Source organism: Oncorhynchus masou, chromosome 30 (genome assembly GCF_036934945.1).
Source record: "Oncorhynchus masou masou isolate Uvic2021 chromosome 30, UVic_Omas_1.1, whole genome shotgun sequence".
Lineage (NCBI taxonomy): Eukaryota > Metazoa > Chordata > Actinopteri > Salmoniformes > Salmonidae > Oncorhynchus > Oncorhynchus masou.
Genome location: NC_088241.1, coordinates 33,033,941 through 33,054,369, shown reverse-complemented (window position 1 = coordinate 33,054,369; position 20,429 = coordinate 33,033,941). Strand labels below are relative to the sequence as shown.

At 42.4% G+C, this 20,429-nt stretch overlaps 1 protein-coding gene across 1 annotated transcript in view; it reads left to right on the top strand.

The window, feature by feature from the left end:
- Positions 1-3,295: 3,295 nt before the first annotated feature.
- LOC135522546 (nuclear receptor-binding protein 2-like) overlaps positions 3,296-20,429 on the top strand; it is a 76,781-nt gene continuing 59,647 nt past the window's right edge. Inside the window, exon 1 of the mRNA XM_064948908.1 lies at positions 3,296-3,917. Coding sequence (XP_064804980.1) covers positions 3,798-3,917 — 120 coding nt within the window. The 5' untranslated portion in view covers positions 3,296-3,797. The remainder of the gene's footprint in view (positions 3,918-20,429) is intronic.

Here is a 20,429-nt window from a genome sequence, read left to right as displayed (position 1 = left end):
CGAGGGGGCTTCTCACCCGTTTCAAGTGCTTACGGACCACAAAAATCTGGAGTATATCCAGCAGGCGAAGCGGTTGAACTCTAGACAAGCTAGATGGTCTCTTTTCTTCAATCGATTCCAGTTTATCCTCACCTATCGGCCCGGGTCGAAGAATCTCAAACCGGATGCCCTGTCCCGAGTCTACGCTCCTGCCATTCGAGATGACACGGACATGCCTGTCCTTCCTGCTGCTAAGATTGTGGCTCCGATCTCGTGGCAAGTTGAGGATACCGTGAGACGTGCTCAAGCTAGCGAACCGGACCCGAAAGGAGGTCCTGCCAATCGGTTGTTTGTCCCCAAGGCAGTGAGGACTCAGGTCCTTCTGTGGGGGCACTCCTCTCGCCTCACCTGTCATCCGGGCGTAGGTCGCACCTTGGAGTTCATCCAGCGTAAGTTCTGGTGGCCTACCATAAGAGAAGACGTTGCCACTTTCGTCAATGCCTGTCCCGTGTGCTGCCAGGGCAAATCTTCTCACCTCCGCCCTCAAGGACTCCTTCACCCTTTACCTGTTCCCCACAGACCCTGGTCCCATATCTCATTGGACTTTATTACTGGACTTCCTCCATCCCATGGCAATACTACTATCCTAGTCATAATCGACAGGTTTTCAAAGGCGGCCAGGTTCGTCCCTCTGACTAAGTTACCTTCTGCCAAGGAAACGGCTGAGTTGGTAATTAATCATGTGTTCCGAGTCTTCGGCATTCCTCAAGATATGGTTTCTGACAGAGGTCCCCAGTTCGCCTCAAGGTTTTGGAAGGCCTTCTGCCAACTCATGGGGGCTTCTGCCAGTCTATCTTCAGGGTACCATCCGGAGTCCAACGGCCAAACAGAGAGGATGAATCAAGAGCTGGAAACCACCCTCCGATGTATGACTCGTGACAACCCGTCCACATGGTCATCCTTTATTGTTTGGGCCGAATACGCGCACAACACCTTGCGCTCCTCCTCCACTGGTATGTCCCCGCACGAGTGTCAGTTTGGCTATGTTCCTCCATTGTTCCCGGACCAGGAGGCAGAAGTCAGAGTGCCTTCAGCCTTGAAGTTCGTCAGACGCTGTCGGCTTATGTGGAGGAAGACCCGTCTTAATCTTATGCGTTCCTCACAGAGGTACCAACAACAAGCCAACAGACGTCGCCGTCCCGGGCCTACCCTGCGCCCGGCCAGAGAGTCTGGCTCTCCACAAGAGACTTACCTCTACGGGTGGAGTCTCGCAAGCTGTCCCAAAAATACATCGGTCCCTTCAAGGTTGCCAGGAGAGTTAACCCAGTTTCTTATCGCCTACACTTACCCAGATCCCTTAAGATTAATCCCACATTTCACATTTCATTGTTAAAACCTGTTGTTTTTTCTCCCCTTGTCCCGGCAGACAGAACTCCGCCTCGTGTCATTGGAGGCCAGCCGGCTTATACCGTCCATCGGATACTGGATTCCCGCCTGGTGCAGCAGTCCTGCCAGTATCTGGTGGACTGGGAAGGCTACGGTCCCGAGGAGCGCTCCTGGGTTCCTGCCAAAGACATCCTGGATCCTGACCTCATTCGTCAGTTCAGGGCCCTCCACCCTGAGAGAGCTGGTAGGAACGTCAGGAGCTGTTCCTAGGGGGGGGATTCTGTCAGGATTTGGCCAGGGTTGTTCCGGGTTTTGGTCACTAGATGCCCCCATTGTGCTTTTTGACCTTATGTTTTTTCCTTGTTCCCCATTATTATTTGCACCTGTGCCTCGTTTCCCCTGATTGTATTTAAACCCTTAGTTTCCTCAGTTCTGTGCTCTGTGTTTGTATGTTAGCACCCAGCCCTAGTGTTCTGTGTTTTCCTGTCGATTCCGGTGGATGCTCTTGTGGAATTCTGTTTTTGTTTTTGAGTGTCTCTTGAGGCCTTTTTGTGCTATTCCTACCACCTTTTGGATTTGCCATTTTTGTATTTAAGGACTTCTCCTTTTTACTTTATTAAATACACCGTCTTAAGTACTGCTGTGTCTGCCTCATCTTCTGGGTTCTGCTGACTATTCGTGGCTCAGTTGGTTATGTGACTGTTTCTCACTCCGGAGACCCAGGTTCGTAACCGGGTCCTGACACTATCATACTGAGACACAACTTTCAATTATTTTTATCAAAATATATGTTTGTAAACGTACCATTAAAAAGTAACATGATGATTGAGTGTCTATATACAGTGCCTTGCGAAAGTATTCGGCCCCCTTGAACTTTGCGACCTTTTGCCACATTTCAGGCTTCAAACATAAAGATATAAAACTATTTTTTTGTGAAGAGTCAACAACAAGTGGGACACAATCATGAAGTGGAACGACATTTATTGGACATTTCAAACTTTTTTAACAAATCAAAAACTGAAAAATTGGGCGTGCAAAATTATTCAGCCCCCTTAAGTTAATACTTTGTAGCGCCACCTTTTGCTGCGATTACAGCTGTAAGTCGCTTGGGGTATGTCTCTATCAGTTTTGCACATCGAGAGTGTCACGAATCCCGTTTCCTGTGTCTGTTTTTTGCCTGTGTTCTGTTCTGAAGTGTTTTTTCCGGCGTCCTGGAACGCACCCTGTCTGGTTGCCGGGCAATGTAGCCAGTTGGGAGTTCTGATTACCCGCACCTGTATCCCATCAGCTATCTGCACACCTGGTCCTGATCATCATCTCTCCTCTTCATAATGTATGTCTCAGAGCAGACAGGATGTATTGTATGAGATTTCTGATTACCCGCACCTGTATCCCATCAGCTATCTGCACACCTGGTCCTGATCATCATCTCTCCTCTTCATAATGTATGTCTCAGAGCAGACAGGATGTATTGTATGAGATTTCTGATTACCCGCACCTGTATCCCATCAGCTATCTGCACACCTGGTCCTGATCATCATCTCTCCTCTTCATAATGTATGTCTCAGAGCAGACAGGATGTATTGTATGAGATTTTGCAGTGCTTGTATGGGGTGAAACAGGTGGAGGTATTTGGGTACCAGCTCATGTGGGAGTAGAGGGGGATGTGGATGTTATCGCCAAGCAGGCTTTTAAACATCCTAATGTTGAGATAGAATTATAAATCCGTAAAGTAGAAGCCAAGGGGTTAATAAGAACAGTGGAAATCTTCGGGAGTTGAAGTATTTAATTATGTATTTTCTTTTCTTCTGGAGATTTGATTATTGGGTAGGATTTAGACCTTCACTGTCTGTGGTCCACACTCCAGTCCAGCTGGTGGCGATAGTTCCACTTAAAGTTAGTTGCCAACCGCCATATAAAATTCACAGAAGAAGAAGCGAATTAACCAACAACAACAATGACGCATGGTGTTAGGAGATGTAAAAAAATATATACTTTATACGGTCAATGGGAGAGATAATTAACGAAACAAAAGGAGACAACGGAAGAACAACTTTTTTCCTACATATTTTTTCCATACACATGATTTGGCTCTTCATCTGTGAATACGGATAGTAGGAGCAACATTTCGCAATCTATTTTGCATGCAGTTGAGCGCGCAAACTGGACTATAATATTTTCCCTCGGTTAACCTATTAACACGACTATTATATCATTTATTTTAGATTTTTATTTGAACTTTATCAGGCGTACATTTTGAAGGTGTTTTAATTAAACCTTTATTTTTGACTGCTACGGTTTACCCCTGTGCTCACAGCAAGATGTGTTGAGCTCTTTACTATAGCTGTGTCGTCGGGGATTCTAGACTGCATAGATATTTGCGCTACATTCGAGTGAAACCAACTGGGAAATAACAATAAAAACGGAATACAATGACAATGTCTGTCCCGGAGAGCAATTCAGGGTCCGAGGGGAAGGAGGAGGAGAGTGAAGATGAGAGTGAAATCCTGGAGGAAAGCCCATGCGGTCGCTGGCAAAAGCGAAAAGAGCAGGTTGGTCTATATGTTTGGTTGCTCCGGTGGCAGCGATTCAACTTGTGGGATACACATATTGACAGTTAACGGGGAGACAAGAAAAACATACTTCTGTTTGGAGCATGATTGCCTGGAACATTATTCCCTGATAGGCCTATAGTCTACATCGTAACGAATTTAATAATCATTGGGGTTGGATAGTGATGCCTGTCGGATGGTGCCTTCCTGTCTGTACTCTGTATTGTAGCAGCAGGTACAGCTGATGCATTCCATAGTAGTGGTAGGAAACAATATTCAGCTGCGGCCTTATTTTATGTAGTAATGGATGGTCAGGGGCCAGAACATAGCCACTGCCTAGTCTACTCCACCCATGCTGTACCAAGGATTTCCAGCGCACAGCTTTAACCAACCATTTTCAGCACACAGCTTTAACCAACTACTGTAGGTATGTTGGTCTATTGTACTTTAAACAATGTGTATTCAGGTTGCTTAGGATTCAAACCTGGGTCCGTAGGTGCCCAACATAACACCAGGTGGCGGTGTGTTGGACACAGTCACTCCTATATAGAGGACTATAAAGTCTGCCTGATTTCTGGCACCTTTAGCTTACCTGTGTAATATTGACGTGTTTTGCAAACAAGGTCCTGTTTTTTAAATTGCTGTGCTGATCAATGGGCAGCTTATTAACGCCTTCAAATGAATATGTAGCTTAACATTGTGTGTATTTGTATTTCTTTTTTCAGTAAAGATGGTGACGCTACAATAATAGACATTTACTGTAGGCCATATCTAAAAATACATACAACGATCTATACACCGTATACATAACATTAGGAACACCTTTCCATGACAGACTGATCAGATGAATCCAGGTGAAAGATATGATCCCTTATTGATGTCACTTGTTAAATCCACTTCAATCAGTGTAGATGAAGGGGAGGAGACAGGTTCAATAAGTATTTTTAAGCCTTGAGACATGGGTTGTGTATGTTTGCCATTCAGTGTGTGAATGGACAAAACAAAATATTTAAGTGTCTTTGAATGGGGTATGGTAGTAGGTGCCAGGCACACCAGTTTGAGTGTGTTTCGTATTGCAATGCTGCTGTTTTCCCGTGTGTAAAAACAATGGTCCACCATCCAAAGGACATCCAGCCAACTTGACACAACTGTGGGACGCATTGGAGCCAACATGGGCCAGCATCCCTGGGGAACACTTTCGACACCATGAAGAATCTATGTCCCAACGAATTGAGGCTGTTCTGATGGCAAAAGGGGGTGCAACTCAATATTAGGAAGGTGTTCCTAATGTTTTGTGTGTGTAGAAATATACACATACACAGAACAAAAATATGAATGCAAATTTTTTGGGTACTTTCCCCCCCTTTTCTCCCCCAATTTCGTGAAATCCAATTGGTAGTTAAAGTCTTGTCCAATCGCTGCAACTCTCGTACAGACTTAGGAGAGGCGATGGTCGAGAGCCTTGCATCCTCTGAAACACGACCCTGCCAAGCTGCACTGCTTCTTGACACTGCACGCTTAACCTGGGAGGCCAGCCGCACCAATGTGTCGAAGGAAACACTGTACAGCTGCCTACTGAAGTCAGCGTGCATGCGCCCGGCTGCCACAAGGAGTCGCTATAGCGCGATGGGACAAGGACATCCCAGCCGGCCAAACCCTCCCCTAACCCGGGCGATGCTGGGCCAATTTATCAACCCTGGTATTTCTTTATACAACTTTTCAAATATACATAGACCGTAAACTGCTGGTTATCTACCTGTATACTTACCACCACTGCACTGGGGACCAACAAACTCCAACCACCTGTTCTGCATGATAGGTTCTTTTGGCAGGGCATGCAAACCATAGTTGGTCAATCCTTATAGGGCTGCGATCTTTTGCATTGGGGGCGATTAAACAACGGAGAACCCATTCAACGAAGGGAAGCGAATTAGAAGGGGTGATTTGCACTTGGAGTTTGGCAAAGGGGGGCATTATTTTTTGGACATAATTGTAATCCAAACCCAACCTTCATTTACTCGTTGTGACTTACTGATGTTCCAAACTCCGTTTTAGACAAGACTGACTTTATGAACAAAATTAGCTTATTTACACTTTGTAGTCAATTGACATTAGAATGAATGCTTCTTACTCAAATTGATGCCCCACAGGCCTGTTTTTAAAGGGATTTGTTGGTTTTAAGGGGAAGTCTCTATTTAAAGGTGTTATACAACATTTCCACATGCAAAGCCTGATTTAAAAAAAAATGTAACCAAAGTCTGTCATTGGTAGTGCTATTGTAACCTTTATTTCGATCTCTGCACACAGGATTCAGTGCAGAGGTGCTGTTTGTTTACATGTAACTTTAGCTAGCAATTTGTCTTCTCAGCAGTTTGAGTTGTGTTCTGTCTGACAGTGAAATATGGCTAGCGCTTACCATAGCTTGGACTATGGAGTAGCTAGCTGTCTAGTGTTGCAGAAGCCCATTGCATGCATTGTAAGGTAGCAGTGTGACAATTTGACCAAAGTACAGCGTGTCCCACAAAATATGTGTGTATATTTATATATACACACGTGTATTATATATATATATATATATATATGCAATGAAAATTGGTGGTCAGCTAGCTTGAAGGGTGTCTTTAGTTGCAAAACTTACCGTTATTTTCCAGTTCATTTAAATGTTGAGCTTGAGGTGATTTCACCCTCAAGCCACTAGAGAGTGTCGGAAGTTAGGGGGTGTCAGATGTTGGGGGAAAATGAGCTAACTAGCATTCAGCTGACTAGTGTTAGCTAGCTACAGAGGCTCGCTGCTGGACTTTGGGCAAGCAAGCTCATATTACCGAGCTACCTACGTAGTTAATGAAAATATCTGTTTGCATTTATTGATTACCCTCAGCTTGAATACCACCATATAGCTAGCTAGCTACAGTAGCCTAGGTTTGTTCGTATACACTTATTATGCCTGGCAGCCTGGTGCAAACATCTGTACTGCTGGGCAGCAACTGAGTTGCTGGTCCCGAATTTAAAACTGAGCTTCGGCTAAAAAGATGTTAGCATTGTCAGAAATGCTACAAAAAAAACCCCAAATCGTTTGGTTCTTAATAGACAGAAATGAGCACTTGAGAGCGATAAATTAGAAGTGTAATCAAAACTGTTGCACCACCAAATTTATGCAGTCTGAATGGTCTAATGGTCACTTTATGGACGCTTTAATCTTGTTCTTATCCAACACGTTGATATTGAGCCCATGTTAGGGCAAGACATTTTCTTTTCTTTTTATGCTAAGGACCCAGTATGTGGTTCTCAGTAACGGCCGGACTGCTCATGACAGAGGCAGGGAGTGTGTTGTGTACTTCCAATCAAGGTGATTTGTGAATTATCATTGACATTGCTGTCATATTGGCTTAGTTATGATGGTAGGGAGATTTTAATTGAACTTTGAGCATCAATCAATCCCTACTTATTTTAACATTGAGCATCAATCAACCAATCCTGACCGGTGTGACCATAATAATATGTGCACTGTGCACCTGCCAACTCTCCTTCAATTCAAAGTTCAATGCCAACTCTTCTTCAATTCCGTAAAAAACTTCAGAGCGAACGGAACAGCACACCTCTGTCTTACTATACGTAGGCCATGTATCTGATGCTGTCTGGCAAAAAGAGGAGTAAACTCTTTTTGGCCAGGCCGCATCAAATACATGGGCTACACATACATGTCCTCTGCCTCAACAACGATGGCAGTATAATCAGCAGCATCTGTCTTTTTCCTAAAAAATGCATTGACCTTAGGACATTTTTCAGTTAAAAATAAGTCTAGTTTATTTCTCCTTTTCTCGGCCCCGCTTTGAAAGCGCCTCACTGCTGCAGCTTAATTTCAATAAAAGTCACGTTTCCAATCCTATCGCGGGAAACAATGCATGGTATCTCTGTCAGGGTGGAATATTCCATTATTGTGAACCAGTCCGTGGGTGATTAATGACACTTGTTTCTACTATTATGAGAAACTTGGATCATATAACACATTTATTACACATCTATAAGCATTTCATGAATGTGGTTTAACAGGTCCCAACCACACAATGAAAGGTTAATGAAAAATATCCATAGCATATCTATAGCACTTTCATGTCATGCTATGCAAGAGCTCATATTTAGATATCTTAATAGATGCATCATTATAATGAGAGCGTAGTGTCATCATTATGGCTGTTCTCACAAGTGTGCTTCTGCCATACAAGTGTTAGTAAAAATGCCAAAAGGCCAAATGACATTTAGAAAATCATGCTGATATATAGCCTGTATTACCCCCATTCTCCCCACCTGCCGGTATAGGCCCGTGATTTACCTTATTCTTCTCTCTGAGGCCAATGGTGCATGAAGATCACCACAGGGTTGAATCCTCAGGGTACATTTTGTTGAATAAAATTGTGTAGTTTGAGGGTCATCGACTCATTCGTAACTCATTAACAGCCCTCCGCCACATCACAATTAGGCCTAAGTTGGGTCTATGTATGTGAAGGGCTTTCCAAGAAAAACTTCCAAAATGACTAATTTGAGGTAGAAAGTTAGAGCACACAACAACAAAGTAGGGATTGGTTTATTTTATCTCACTTTAGTCCAGTGGACAGGATGCGAACAGGTGACTTGACCTTGAATATCCCTTTGAGTTATTAATTACACTGGATGGTGTATCTATACACCCATTCACTACAAAGATGCAGGCGTCCTTCCTAACTCAGTTGCCAGAGAGGAAGGAGACCACTGAGGGATTTCACCATGAGGCCAATGGTGACTTTAATACAGTTACAGAGTAAAATGGCTGTGAGAGAAGAAAGTGAGGATGGATCAACAACACTGTTCTTACTCCACAATATTAACCTAATTGACAAGGGTGAAAAAAAGGAAGCCTGTACAGAATAAAAATATTCCGAAACATGCATCCTGTTTGCAACAAGGCACTAACGTAATACTGCAAAAAAATGTCAAAGCAATTCACTTTGTGTCCTGAATACAACGTGTTTTGTTTGGGGCAAATCCAATACAATACATTACTAAGTACCACTCTCTAGGGTTGGGCGGTAGCCAGATTTGCATATTGTCATACCATCCTTCTCTCATCCTGGGATTTACAGTATTACGCAAAAAACGCCCATTGGGCGTCTTACTAGAATGCTAACAAAAATAGCACAAGTAATAGCGAATTTCCATGGAGGCTGCTAGCTAAATATGCTAACTTAAATAAACAAATTGCGAAGACAGGTAATCCAGCTCATAGGAGCTATTGAATGGCATTTTCTGTGAGTTTGGACATATACAAGCGATGTGAATGAGAGACATTGTGCAAATGAACAAAGTTTTGATGTATGCTTGTCTGAAGGAAGAACAGTACTGGCTCTGCAGCAGCATGTATATACTCGCTTTGACTGTGTGGAGTATTGAGTTTGGTCTGCCTGAGCTGCTCAGAGAAGATGGTGGACGTGTACACCGGAGAAGATGGGGGAGGAGCAGACTGGCTGAGAACAGAGAGGAGAAAAAACGCAAGGAAATCCAGAGTGGCAGCTGTACAGATAACTCATCCAAAGGGCTTTGACTTCTCCAACACAGCAGAAGGTTAACACAATACGATGCCCCGTCACCTTATTAATTCAGCCACTTGCTTAGATAACTAGCCAGTTAAACTTAGGGGTCACATTAATGCAGAATTCTTTGTTTTTCACACAGGAAATCTACACAGAACTAAAATTCTTCTTATTGTAATTTCTGCTCAGCATCAGACAAATTTTGTGCTTCGTTTGCACTTTTCCACTCGGATGAGAATTCACGAAGGGCATTCTATCAGCAGACAGTGCTCTGACTGATGTGTAGCTACTTTTCGCCGGTGCTTTTATCAGTGTGCCCGCCTACTTTTCTCAGGTAAAATGCCAGCTTAAACAAAACATAAGAAAATGTAACTGGCCACATTTTTTCTGAGTGGCCGAGTTAGATTTTATAGCAGATTTAAGTCAAAACTATGGCAAGACCTGAAAATGGTTCAATAACAATTATCAACAACAAATTTGACAGAGTTTGAAGAATTTTGAAAAGAATAATGGGTAACAATGCTCGTGTGGAAAGCTCTTAGAGACTTACTCAGAAAGACTTCCAAAGATGATTCCAAAGGTGTCTGCCAAAGGTGATTCTAACATGCATTGACAGGGGGTTGAATACTTCTTAGGGTTTCCCAAACTCAGTCCTGGGGCCCCCATGGGTGTACGTTTAGGCATTAGCCCTAGCACTACATAGCTGGTTCAAATACCCATCTCATCATCAAGCTTTGATTATTTGAATGAGCTGTGTAGTGCCTGGGCAAAAAACAAAATGTGCTTCTATGGCGGGCCCCAGGACCGAGTTTGGGAACCCACTACTTCTCTACTAAAGAAAATTCATGTTAAACAAATGTTAGAATCTAAGAAGATAATAATGATAATATGGTTCAAGGTAAATGGCAAATTACAGCACAAAATAATGCTAATAATAAGAGAAATGGTGTGTCTTGTTAATAGGGGTAAAGGTAAGTATCTGTCGTTCTGCCCCTGAACAAGGTCAGTTAACCCACTGTTCCCCGGTAGGCCGTCATTGTATATAAGAATTTGTTCTTAACTGACTTGTCTAGTTAAATAAAGGTAAAATAAATAGACAATGTCAAAATATTCCGGTGATATTTGGGTGTCTGTGAATCCAGAGACACATCAAATCTACGCAACAACATTAGAAATGAGGATAGTGAAAAATCAGAGTTTAGCCTCTTAGCATCCAGAGTGTCTAATGATTTATTTTCTTACATTGTTGTGTCTTAATAGGCCACTAGGCTATAAACAAGAGCTAAGTGCAATGGTCAGATCACTCTGAGGAAGATGTCAGCTTGAAGTCGAAAAGTCAGTCGCCTATTCACATCCTGTAAAATTGATTTATTTTCGCTCACTTTAATCCATCTCAGCTTTTTTGTTGTTGAGTGCTCCAACTCCTTTCTACCTCGAATTAGTCCTTTTGAAAGTGTTTCTTTGTAAGCCCTTCTCATGATTTTAGTAATTTTGTTATTGAACACCCCTCCTTTCCCTTTGGTGGCTGAAGCGCAAAAGGCCCACCTTGAACTCTGGTCTATGTATGAATTCTATGAACTGAAAGGAAAGTCATCTATTTTTCCATTCATAAAACATTTATATCTAAGCATTTAATGGTAATTATAGATCAGTGGCAGTTTGCATTTAAAGGTCAATGTATGAATTCTATGCAGTCAATTTAATGTAATTTCTAATACCTTATTTCCGTAAGTTTTCAGACCCTTTTCAAATGAGACTCGAAATTCAGCTCAGGTGCTTCCTGTTTCCATTGATCATCCTTGAGATGTTTCTACAACTTGATTGGAGTCCACCTGTGGTAAATTGATTGGACATGATTTGAAAATGCACACACCTGTTTATATAAGGTGCATGTCAGAGCAAAAACCAAGCCATGAGATCGAAGGAATTGTCCGTAGAGCTCCGAGACAGGACCGTGTCAAGGCACAGATCGGGGTAAGGGTACCGAAACATTTCTGTAGTATTGAAGGTCCCCAAGAACACAGTGGCCTCCATCATTCTTAAATGGAAGAAGTTTGGAACCACCAAGACTTTTCATAGAGCTGGCTGCCCGGAAAAACTGTGCAATCGAGGGAGAAGGACTTTGGTGAGGGAGGTGACCCAATGGTCACTCTGACAGAGCTCCAGAGTTCATCTGGAGAGGGGAGAAACTTCCAGAAGGGCAACCATCTCTGCAGCACTCCACCAATCAGGCCTTTATGGTAGAGTGGCCAGACGGAAGCCACATAAAAGGCACATGACAGCCTGCTTGGAGTTTGCCAAAAGGCACCAAAAGGATGCTCAGACCATGAGAAACAAGACTCTGGTCTGATGAAACCAAGATTGAACTCTGGCCTGAATGCCAAGCGTCACATCTGCAGGAAACCTGGTGAAGCATGGTGGTGACAGCATCATGCTGTGGGGATATTTTTCAGCGGCAGGGACTGGGAGTATAGTTAGGATCGAGGGAAAGATGAACGGAGCAAAGTACAGAAGGATCCTTGATGAAAACCTGCTCCAGAGTGCTCAGGACCTCAGACTGGGGCGACGGTTCACCTTCCAACAGGACAATGACCCTAAGTAGACAACGCAGGAGTGACTTCAGGACAAGTCTCTGAATGTCCTTGAGTGGCCCAGACACAACCCGGCCTTGAACCCGATCGAAAATCTCTGGAGAGACCTGAAAATAGCTGTGCAGTGACACTCCCCATGTAACCTGAAAGCTTGAGAGGATCTGTGGAGAAGAATGGGAGAAACTCCCCAAATGCATGTGTACCAAGCCTGTAGCGTCATACCCAAGAAGACTCAAGGCTGTAATCGCTGCCAAACATGCTTCATCAGTACTGAGTGAAGGGTCTGAATACTTCTGTAAATGTGATATTTCAGGTTTTTATTTTTAATACATTTGCAAAACAACTGTATTTGTTTAATCATAATGCGGTATTGTGTGTAGATTGAAGGGGGGAACAGTTAAATATGTTTTAGAATAAGGCTGTAACGTAACAAAATGTAATGTAACTTTCCCTTTGCACTGTAAATAAGGTATCTGTTTTTTATTTGGAATAAATTTGCAACAGTTTCTAACAACCTGTGTTTGCTTTGTCATTATTGGGTATTGTGTGTAAATTGATGAGGAATTGATTTATTTAATCCATTTTTTAATAAGGCTGGAATGTAATAAAATGTGGAAAAAATGAAGGAGTCTGAATACTTTCCAATTGCACTGTGGAGGGCAAGACTACACAGCCTCCCGTAATTGTATGGTCCTGGGAGGGGCCAGGTGCTTATATGTACAGTTGAAGTCGGAAGTTTACATACACTTTAGCGAAATACATTTAAACTCAGTTTTTCACAATTCCTGACATTTAATCCAAGTAAAAATGCCCTGTTTTAGGCCAGTTAGGATCACCACTTTATTGTAAGAATGTGCAATGTCAGAATAATAGTAGTGATTTATTTCAGCTTTTATTTACTTCATCACGTTCCCAGTGGGTCAGAAGTTTACATATACTCAATTAGTATTTGGTAGCATTGCCTATAAATTGTTTAACTTGGGTCAAATGTTTTGGGTAGCCTTCCACAAGCTTCCCACAATAAGTTGGGGGAATTTTGGCCCATTCCTCCTGACAGCTGGTGTAACTGAGTCAGGTTTGTAGGCCTCCTTGCTCGCACACGCTTTTTCAGTTCTGCCCACACATTTTCTATAGGATTGAGGTCAGGGCTTTGTGATGGCCACTCTAATACCTTGACTTTGTTGTCCTTAAGCCATTTTCCCACAACTTTGGAAGTATGCTTGGGGTCATTGTCCATTTGGAAGACCCATTTTCGACCAAGCTTTAACTTCCTGACTGATGTCTTGAGATGTTGCTTCAATATATCCACATAATGTTCCTACCTCATGATGCCATCTATTTTGTGAAGTGCACCAGTCCCTCCTGCAGCAAAGCACCCTCACAACATGATGCTGCCACCCCTGTGCTTCACGGTTGTGATGGTGTTCTTTGGCTTGCAAACCTCCCGCTTTTTCTTCCTAACATAACGATGGTCATTATGGCCAAACAGTTCTATTTTTATTTCATCAGACCAGAGAACATTTCTCCAAAAAGTATGATCCTTGTCCCCATGTGCAGTTGCAAACCGTTGTCTGGCTTTTTTATGGAGGTTTTGGAGCAGTGGCTTCTTCCTTGCTGAGCAGCCTTTCAGGTTATATAGGACTCGTTTTACTGTGGTTATAGATACTTTTGTACCTGTTTCCTCCAGCATCTTCACAAGGTCCTTTGCTGTTGGTCTGGGAATGATTTGCACTTTTCGCACCAAAGTACGTTCATCTCTAGGAAACAGAATGCGTCTCCTTCCTGAGCAGGATGCGTGGTCCCATGGTGTTTATCCTTGCGTACTATTGTTTGTACAGATGAACGTGGTACCTTTTAGGCGTTTGGATATTGCTCCTAAGGACAAACCAGGCTTGTGGAGGTCTACAATTATTTTTCTCTGCTTATTTCTTTTGATTTTACCTTGATGTCAAGCAAAGGGACACTGAGTTTGAGGGTAGGCCTTGAAATACATCCACAGGTACACCTCCAATTGACTCAAATTATGTCAATTTGCCCATCAGAAGCTTCTATAGCTATGACATCATTTTTTGAAATTTTCCAAGCTGTTTAAAGGCACAGTCAACTTAATGTATGTAAACTTCTGACCCACTGGAGTTGTGATACAGTGATATAGTCTGTCTGTAAACAATTGTTGGAAAAATTACTTGTGTCATGCACAAAGTAGTTTGTTGTTACGAACGCCTCTAGGAGGAGGAAATGCTACACCCTGCAAAAACTCAACTATTCGTGGAGTGAAAGATGTATGGGACTGTAGGTGCAAGTAAGGATGACAAAAAGCAGAGAATTGACTGTTTTCCTTCATACAGTAATATGGGAAAAGGGGCTGGACGGAACCAACGCAATGAAAGTAAATGTCAAAGCCCCCTCTACCTTACCTGCCTACCCACTACTTACCTACCTTAGCACCACCTGGTGCACTAACCAAAATACATGGGGGTGGTCCACCCAGGTCTTACCTAGTGTGCATAGACAGTGAATACTACGGGTTATGTATGCCCGCGGGCCTCATGCCTAAGCACTCCCTAGGTGCCTTCCCCTCCCCCCCTGGGAACAAATGAAACAGAATAATACAATATCCTTCACAACAAAAATGGATAGAAAAAACTACAACTCTCTCAGCAACAACTAACATAGTACATACCAAATCTCTTTCTGAGAAACAACCAACATATGATAACCCTCAGCTCTCTTCTAAGCAACAGAGCACTGGCTTATGTAGCTGGAGAAGGAGTCTAATGGGATACAGCTTTATCCTGACGAGGGTGCGGAGTCAGCTCTCCAATCATCGACGTGGCCGACCAATCACCTGCTTGGGGGAATTTCAGGAAGCCATCCTGAAACACACACATACAAAACCACAACACAGAAACTGGGGAACGTAACATTTGTGGAGTGGTAGAAAAACTAGTTTTAATGACTCCAACCTAAGTGGATGTAAACATCCGACTTCAACTGTACCTGTTTGAGCTCCCATTTGACCAATCTAATCTTGGCAATTGGTAATTTCAATCAATAAACTGGTTCAACAATGTAAAAGGCCATTTCTACACGCATTGTTACATTGGCTTAATCAGACTTAGCTTAATGATTGTTAGCCTAATGATATTTAATCACCATTCATACATGGAACAATAGTTTTTTCTTCAACGTACCGACTCCTATGCGTGGCACGCAGGCACCGTAGCCTTTTTCTACGCGCACAATTTCACACAACCAGAATGACAGACACACCCCGACATAACTCGGGAAATATGAACAATTCCTGTGTGTGTTATAGTTCGTTATAGACCGCTTCATGTGTGTGTTATAGACCGTTATAGACCGCTTCCTGTGTGTGTTGTAGACCGTTATAGACCGCTTCGTGTGTGTTATAGACCATTAACTTAATTGTGATATGGAGGAAGGCTGTTAATGAGTTACAAAAGAGTTACCTTCAACTACCTGATTTGATCTGTAAAATTTACCCTGAGTATTCAACCCTGTGGTGATCGTCATGCACTGTTGACCTCAGTGAGATGGTAAGTCAGGGGTCTATACCGGTCGGTATGGGAAATGGGATTGTGAAGTCTATATATCAGCATAACTTTCTAAACGTGGTTTGGCCTTTAGGCATAATCATTATCACTGGTATGGCAGAAGGACACTTTTGAGAACAGCCAAAAAACTTTAAATGATGCATCTATTAAGATACGAAAATATGAGCATGAGCATAGCATTAAATGCTTATAGATGTGTAATGAATGAGTTATGAATATGTAGTCAAAGGAAATCCTTATCTATAGGGTATTGATATTAAATATATGTATGTTAACAAATTATTGATCTATGTTAGGTTCTAAATAAACTAACAGAAAACTAGGAAAAGCTCAAGTTTATTCACCCAATGGGTCAAACAGCTGAAAAGACAAAGACCTGTTTCCACCAGCGCATATATTTATACCCCCTTTAGGCGGAGTCTCCTCCTTTTCTCTAAACACTACATCTTTGTTCCTAGGCAGGAAGTTAAGTGATGTGGTAATAAATGGTTCCTTCTCCCTTCATGTGACCTGACCTCGGCCCCCATTCCTCACTAATCCACAGCTATCCACCCTTATCAGTGACTGTAACCATTTGATTGCCTTTTCCCTTACTTAGTAACTCTCTAAGCCCATGGCTCATATCCACCCTTAATTGACCCCACCATATACATTCCTCCTACATATAACCATTAACTTCTGGTGTAGCATGTATTTCAAATGTCAACCCAACATCTATTATAAATTATTATTCTGCTGTATGGATGAATTCATTTTTTGAAAAAAATATGGCCTCATTAACATGGGCACAGTAGCCAGGCAACCCATCCCTCCCTGTTTCCTTTGCAACTTTTAAGCTTCCTACCGATTATGCTACTGCTGAATCAACCTGCTGAAGCAAGACAGAATGAGGCCCCTTGATGACACATCATCAACGAGCTAGCTCACGAGGCCCCTTGATGATGTGAGGCCTGATGCAATTGCCTCCTCTGCCTAATGGTGCAATTGATGCAATTGCCTCCTCTGCCCGTACACTGTCCTTCACACAACTGCCTGACCTCCCTCCCGCTCTCAGACACAGGATACTTCACATGACAGACAAGTTTGGCCAACAACACACACCACGGCACACCATTTTTCCCAGTGTTTTTCCACTCATTGATTACTGTCATTTCCATGTAAAAAATACCCATGAGCAGCAATATGTGAAGTTCATAGGAGCATGTCAAATTGGGTGTCAGATGAAAGCTTAGTCAACATTTTTCTTAAATTAAGGCATATATAAATCTTTCTAATATTTTCCATCCTAAAAATGAGGAATAAGCAAGGGCTTTGAATGTTTGTCAAATGGATGGAAAAGGGGTCAAACCCTCTACCAGAAAGTCTTAAAAGGTATTATAAAATACATAAAACACTAATGTTAAGACCCCTGCCAACTAATATGCCTTCTGTAGATTTAAGAAACTTTGTCTTGTGTCTTGAAATTCAGTTTCCAAAAATCCACATTAAGATATTTTCTCATTTCTATCCTTCATGAGGGAGGATAATGAAAGTTCACAAAAGTTCGATTAGTTAGTGTTTAAGTGATTAAAACGCAGAATTCTGTTACCAAATTAACAGAATTTCTGAAAAATGGATGAGGAAAATCATAGTAGTCACAAACCACAGTTGAGTCTGTTACTGTCCTCTATTCCAGTGGCATACTGTTATGTTCAGTTGAAATCTGTTTTCTTTCTGTTGTCTGGTGGTCAATGAAATAGTCTGAAAAGTCTGGACAACCTCACGCTCTCTTTCATTAATTTAGTTCATTTCATTTTGGTCCGGGCTCAACCAGCCTTGATTTCAACGTCCACAGACGTCTGGACCGGCCTTTATTTTGCCCAAACATTGACATAAACTTTGAGCACCTCGATCTTCTGAAAGTTTTGGCATTTTAGGTAGAAAAAGTCACTTTCTGACCAATTCTACCATGGGCAAATATGTATGGAGTGTTTTGTTCAACTCAAAAGGCGTGCAGTCAAAAATGTATTGAATTCAAATGGAACGACCCTTAAGAGACATTGTCATTCTGTGGCAGGCAGAGAGACGCTATTGAGGTAATATTTTTACCCATTTTTGTTTTTCCCCCACTTGGTTTTTGCTTTGTCAATTGTGTGTTGTGTTTTTATTCACAATTTCTCTTACATTTTTGCTGTCAATTTCTACATCATTGCAAACCCCTAGAGGTAGTCACTAGCCTGGTCCCAGAGCTGTCTGTTATCTTACCAACCAATTCCTTGTCATTCATTGTCATGCTAAACATGACAATTCCATAAGAAGTTAGCAAGCTAGCAGAAACAGACTGGCATCCAGCTTGGTAGTCGCCAACTTGGCAGCTTGATTTCAAAGCTTTGTGGTACTCTGTCTACATGGGGCAATCATAGTGTCTGATTTGGGGTTTGTATAGCCCTTACACGAGGACAGCCAGATGGACCTCAGAAACATGGTGAAGGTCATCACAGAATCCCATCCCTTTTCAAGATAAAACACGTTTTTATCATCCCATTTGAAAGGAGTTTACATTCCAGAGGCCTATGTAAAAGTAGTGCATGCTATAAGGAAAGGAGTTCCATTTATGGATGCAGACTAGGCATTTCATTGCACCATGGAGGTTAAATGAGCTCACGGACAATGGTGGAGTAACTCTACTCTACCTGGACCTGTAAGTGTGGGGCCTTTTACTTGTGGCCTAGCTGGTGAGATTATCAACTGCAGCCCAAAGCCCTTTCACCACTGAACCCCAGGGGGGCTGGAGAGCGAGACGGAAGGAAGCGGGATTTTTGCCCAAATAATCCCTCCTAGAGAGAGACATTGTCCATCATCCCATGCTTGCATTATTCCTCCCAAGAGAGAGACAGATTGTCAGTCACCCCATACTTCCATTATTACATCAATGGTAGCAGTGAAGATGGGACTGCAGTGACGGAAGGACCCAGTGGATTGTTGAGAGACTGTAAGAATGGTGATTGACAAGGACTAATATATTTGCATAGTTTTGTACAGATGTCACTGCTCACTGTTGCAGGTCTTTTTTGAGACAGAGGGGGGAATAGGTGCCAACAATGTGCACCAACAGCTTTATGCAAATTACTGCTTCTCCATGGCGACTTATTAGAAGGTGCATGCTTGACTTGCCTGTCATGGAGAAGGTTGATGTCTCTTAAAAACTAGTATTGTCAGCAACATCTTTAGCTGTGCTTTACAGTTATCGTACCATACAGTAGGCCTACGTGATAACCCCCCCCCCCAGCTATCCTCACGTACTTTGTGCACCCTCAGATTGTTCAAGTAAATGTGTTTTCTTTTGTAAAATGTTCAGTGGAAATTGTTTAAAAGTTGTCCTTGTGCATAGAGTTGTAAGGTTTATTTAACTTTGCAGTCATTGGTTTTTGTTTGGCATACATTTTAAAGGGAACAATCTGAGTCTTAGCATCACTCTTGTTACTGTGGAAATGGCCAGCATCAATATAAAATGCTGAAAGTATAGGCCTAATGCTCCAGAATTGCTTGTATACATCTGGCTGGTTAGCCCTATTGGATATAATTCTAAAGGAGGCCCTCTTACTTAATGAAGATCTAGAGTAAGACTACAGTTAAACCTGATCCATCATAACAACCCACTGAGCCAACCTACATTACTAAAAGTGTACCTCGTCTGGCTACCGTTACCACAAGACCTGTTGGTTCGTCTTTGCTGGGCTGACCAAATTCAGATTCTTATCTGTTTGTAGACCAGGTTTTCTCACCTAGAATGATGGCCGCTTTACATGTAGTGATATAATGCCTTCCCCCTTCGAGCGCATCGGGAGATTTATGAATGAATGGTTTTATGACGCTGTCTCAGACAGACCGTGTCCTGTATCACTGAAAAGCAAACGAGTTCAGATGGCAGGGAATCTCACCTTGAGCAACCTGCGCAGTGTACCCCTCAATTGATACTCCACAGTCCACTCAGAAGGCATACTTTACAAAAGCAAAAATGTATTGACAAAAGATTATACCAAACATTCAGTGGCACTCACAGTTTTATAGTTCTGGGCATTTTATTTAAAAGGAAGCTCTGTACTGAAGTTTGTGTGTTCTATGTGTTAACCATTCTCTTTCTGTATGAATGTAATTGACGTTTGTAGTGTATGAAAACATGTTTTATGGCCCTCCTTTTAAGGGTCTGTCAGACATGAGAGTAGTTCATAAAACCTTGTTGCCACACAAATTAGTTTCTCTCAGAGAACAGCTTTTTGTCACAAACATTCATGAAACTACAGGTGTGTTTGCCTTTCAGCAAACATACAGAAGATACGCTGAAATGCACATTCATACTCCAGCAAACACAATGGTGTTAATAAACGCAAAAAAAAAAGGATGAACAAAATAACTGACATTGGTGATCATTCTTGCTAAGTGGCCTATTACGATCTTATTCTGAAACAAGCTGCTATCCAAACAATGGCCAGTCAGTGTCTTACAATAGGCTGTCACACTGTCACACAGCACAATACATGGTGTTTCCAGGCCTCCTGGCCTGGCCTTGGCTAAGAATATTGTCTGTCAGGTGCACTAGTGTGGCTAGATCCCGTTGCCAGAACACGGTGTGACTTCATATCCCTCAGTGTCATAGGGCTGAGATCTGAATGAGGCAGGAGCTCCGTCAAAGCAAACAACAGACCAGATGGTGTCCAACACAACCTCTTGAGTCTGTCATTAACAGGGGTGGTGTTCCTCTTATTTGACAAATGCAGCAGGTTTTTTGCTGTTCTTTAA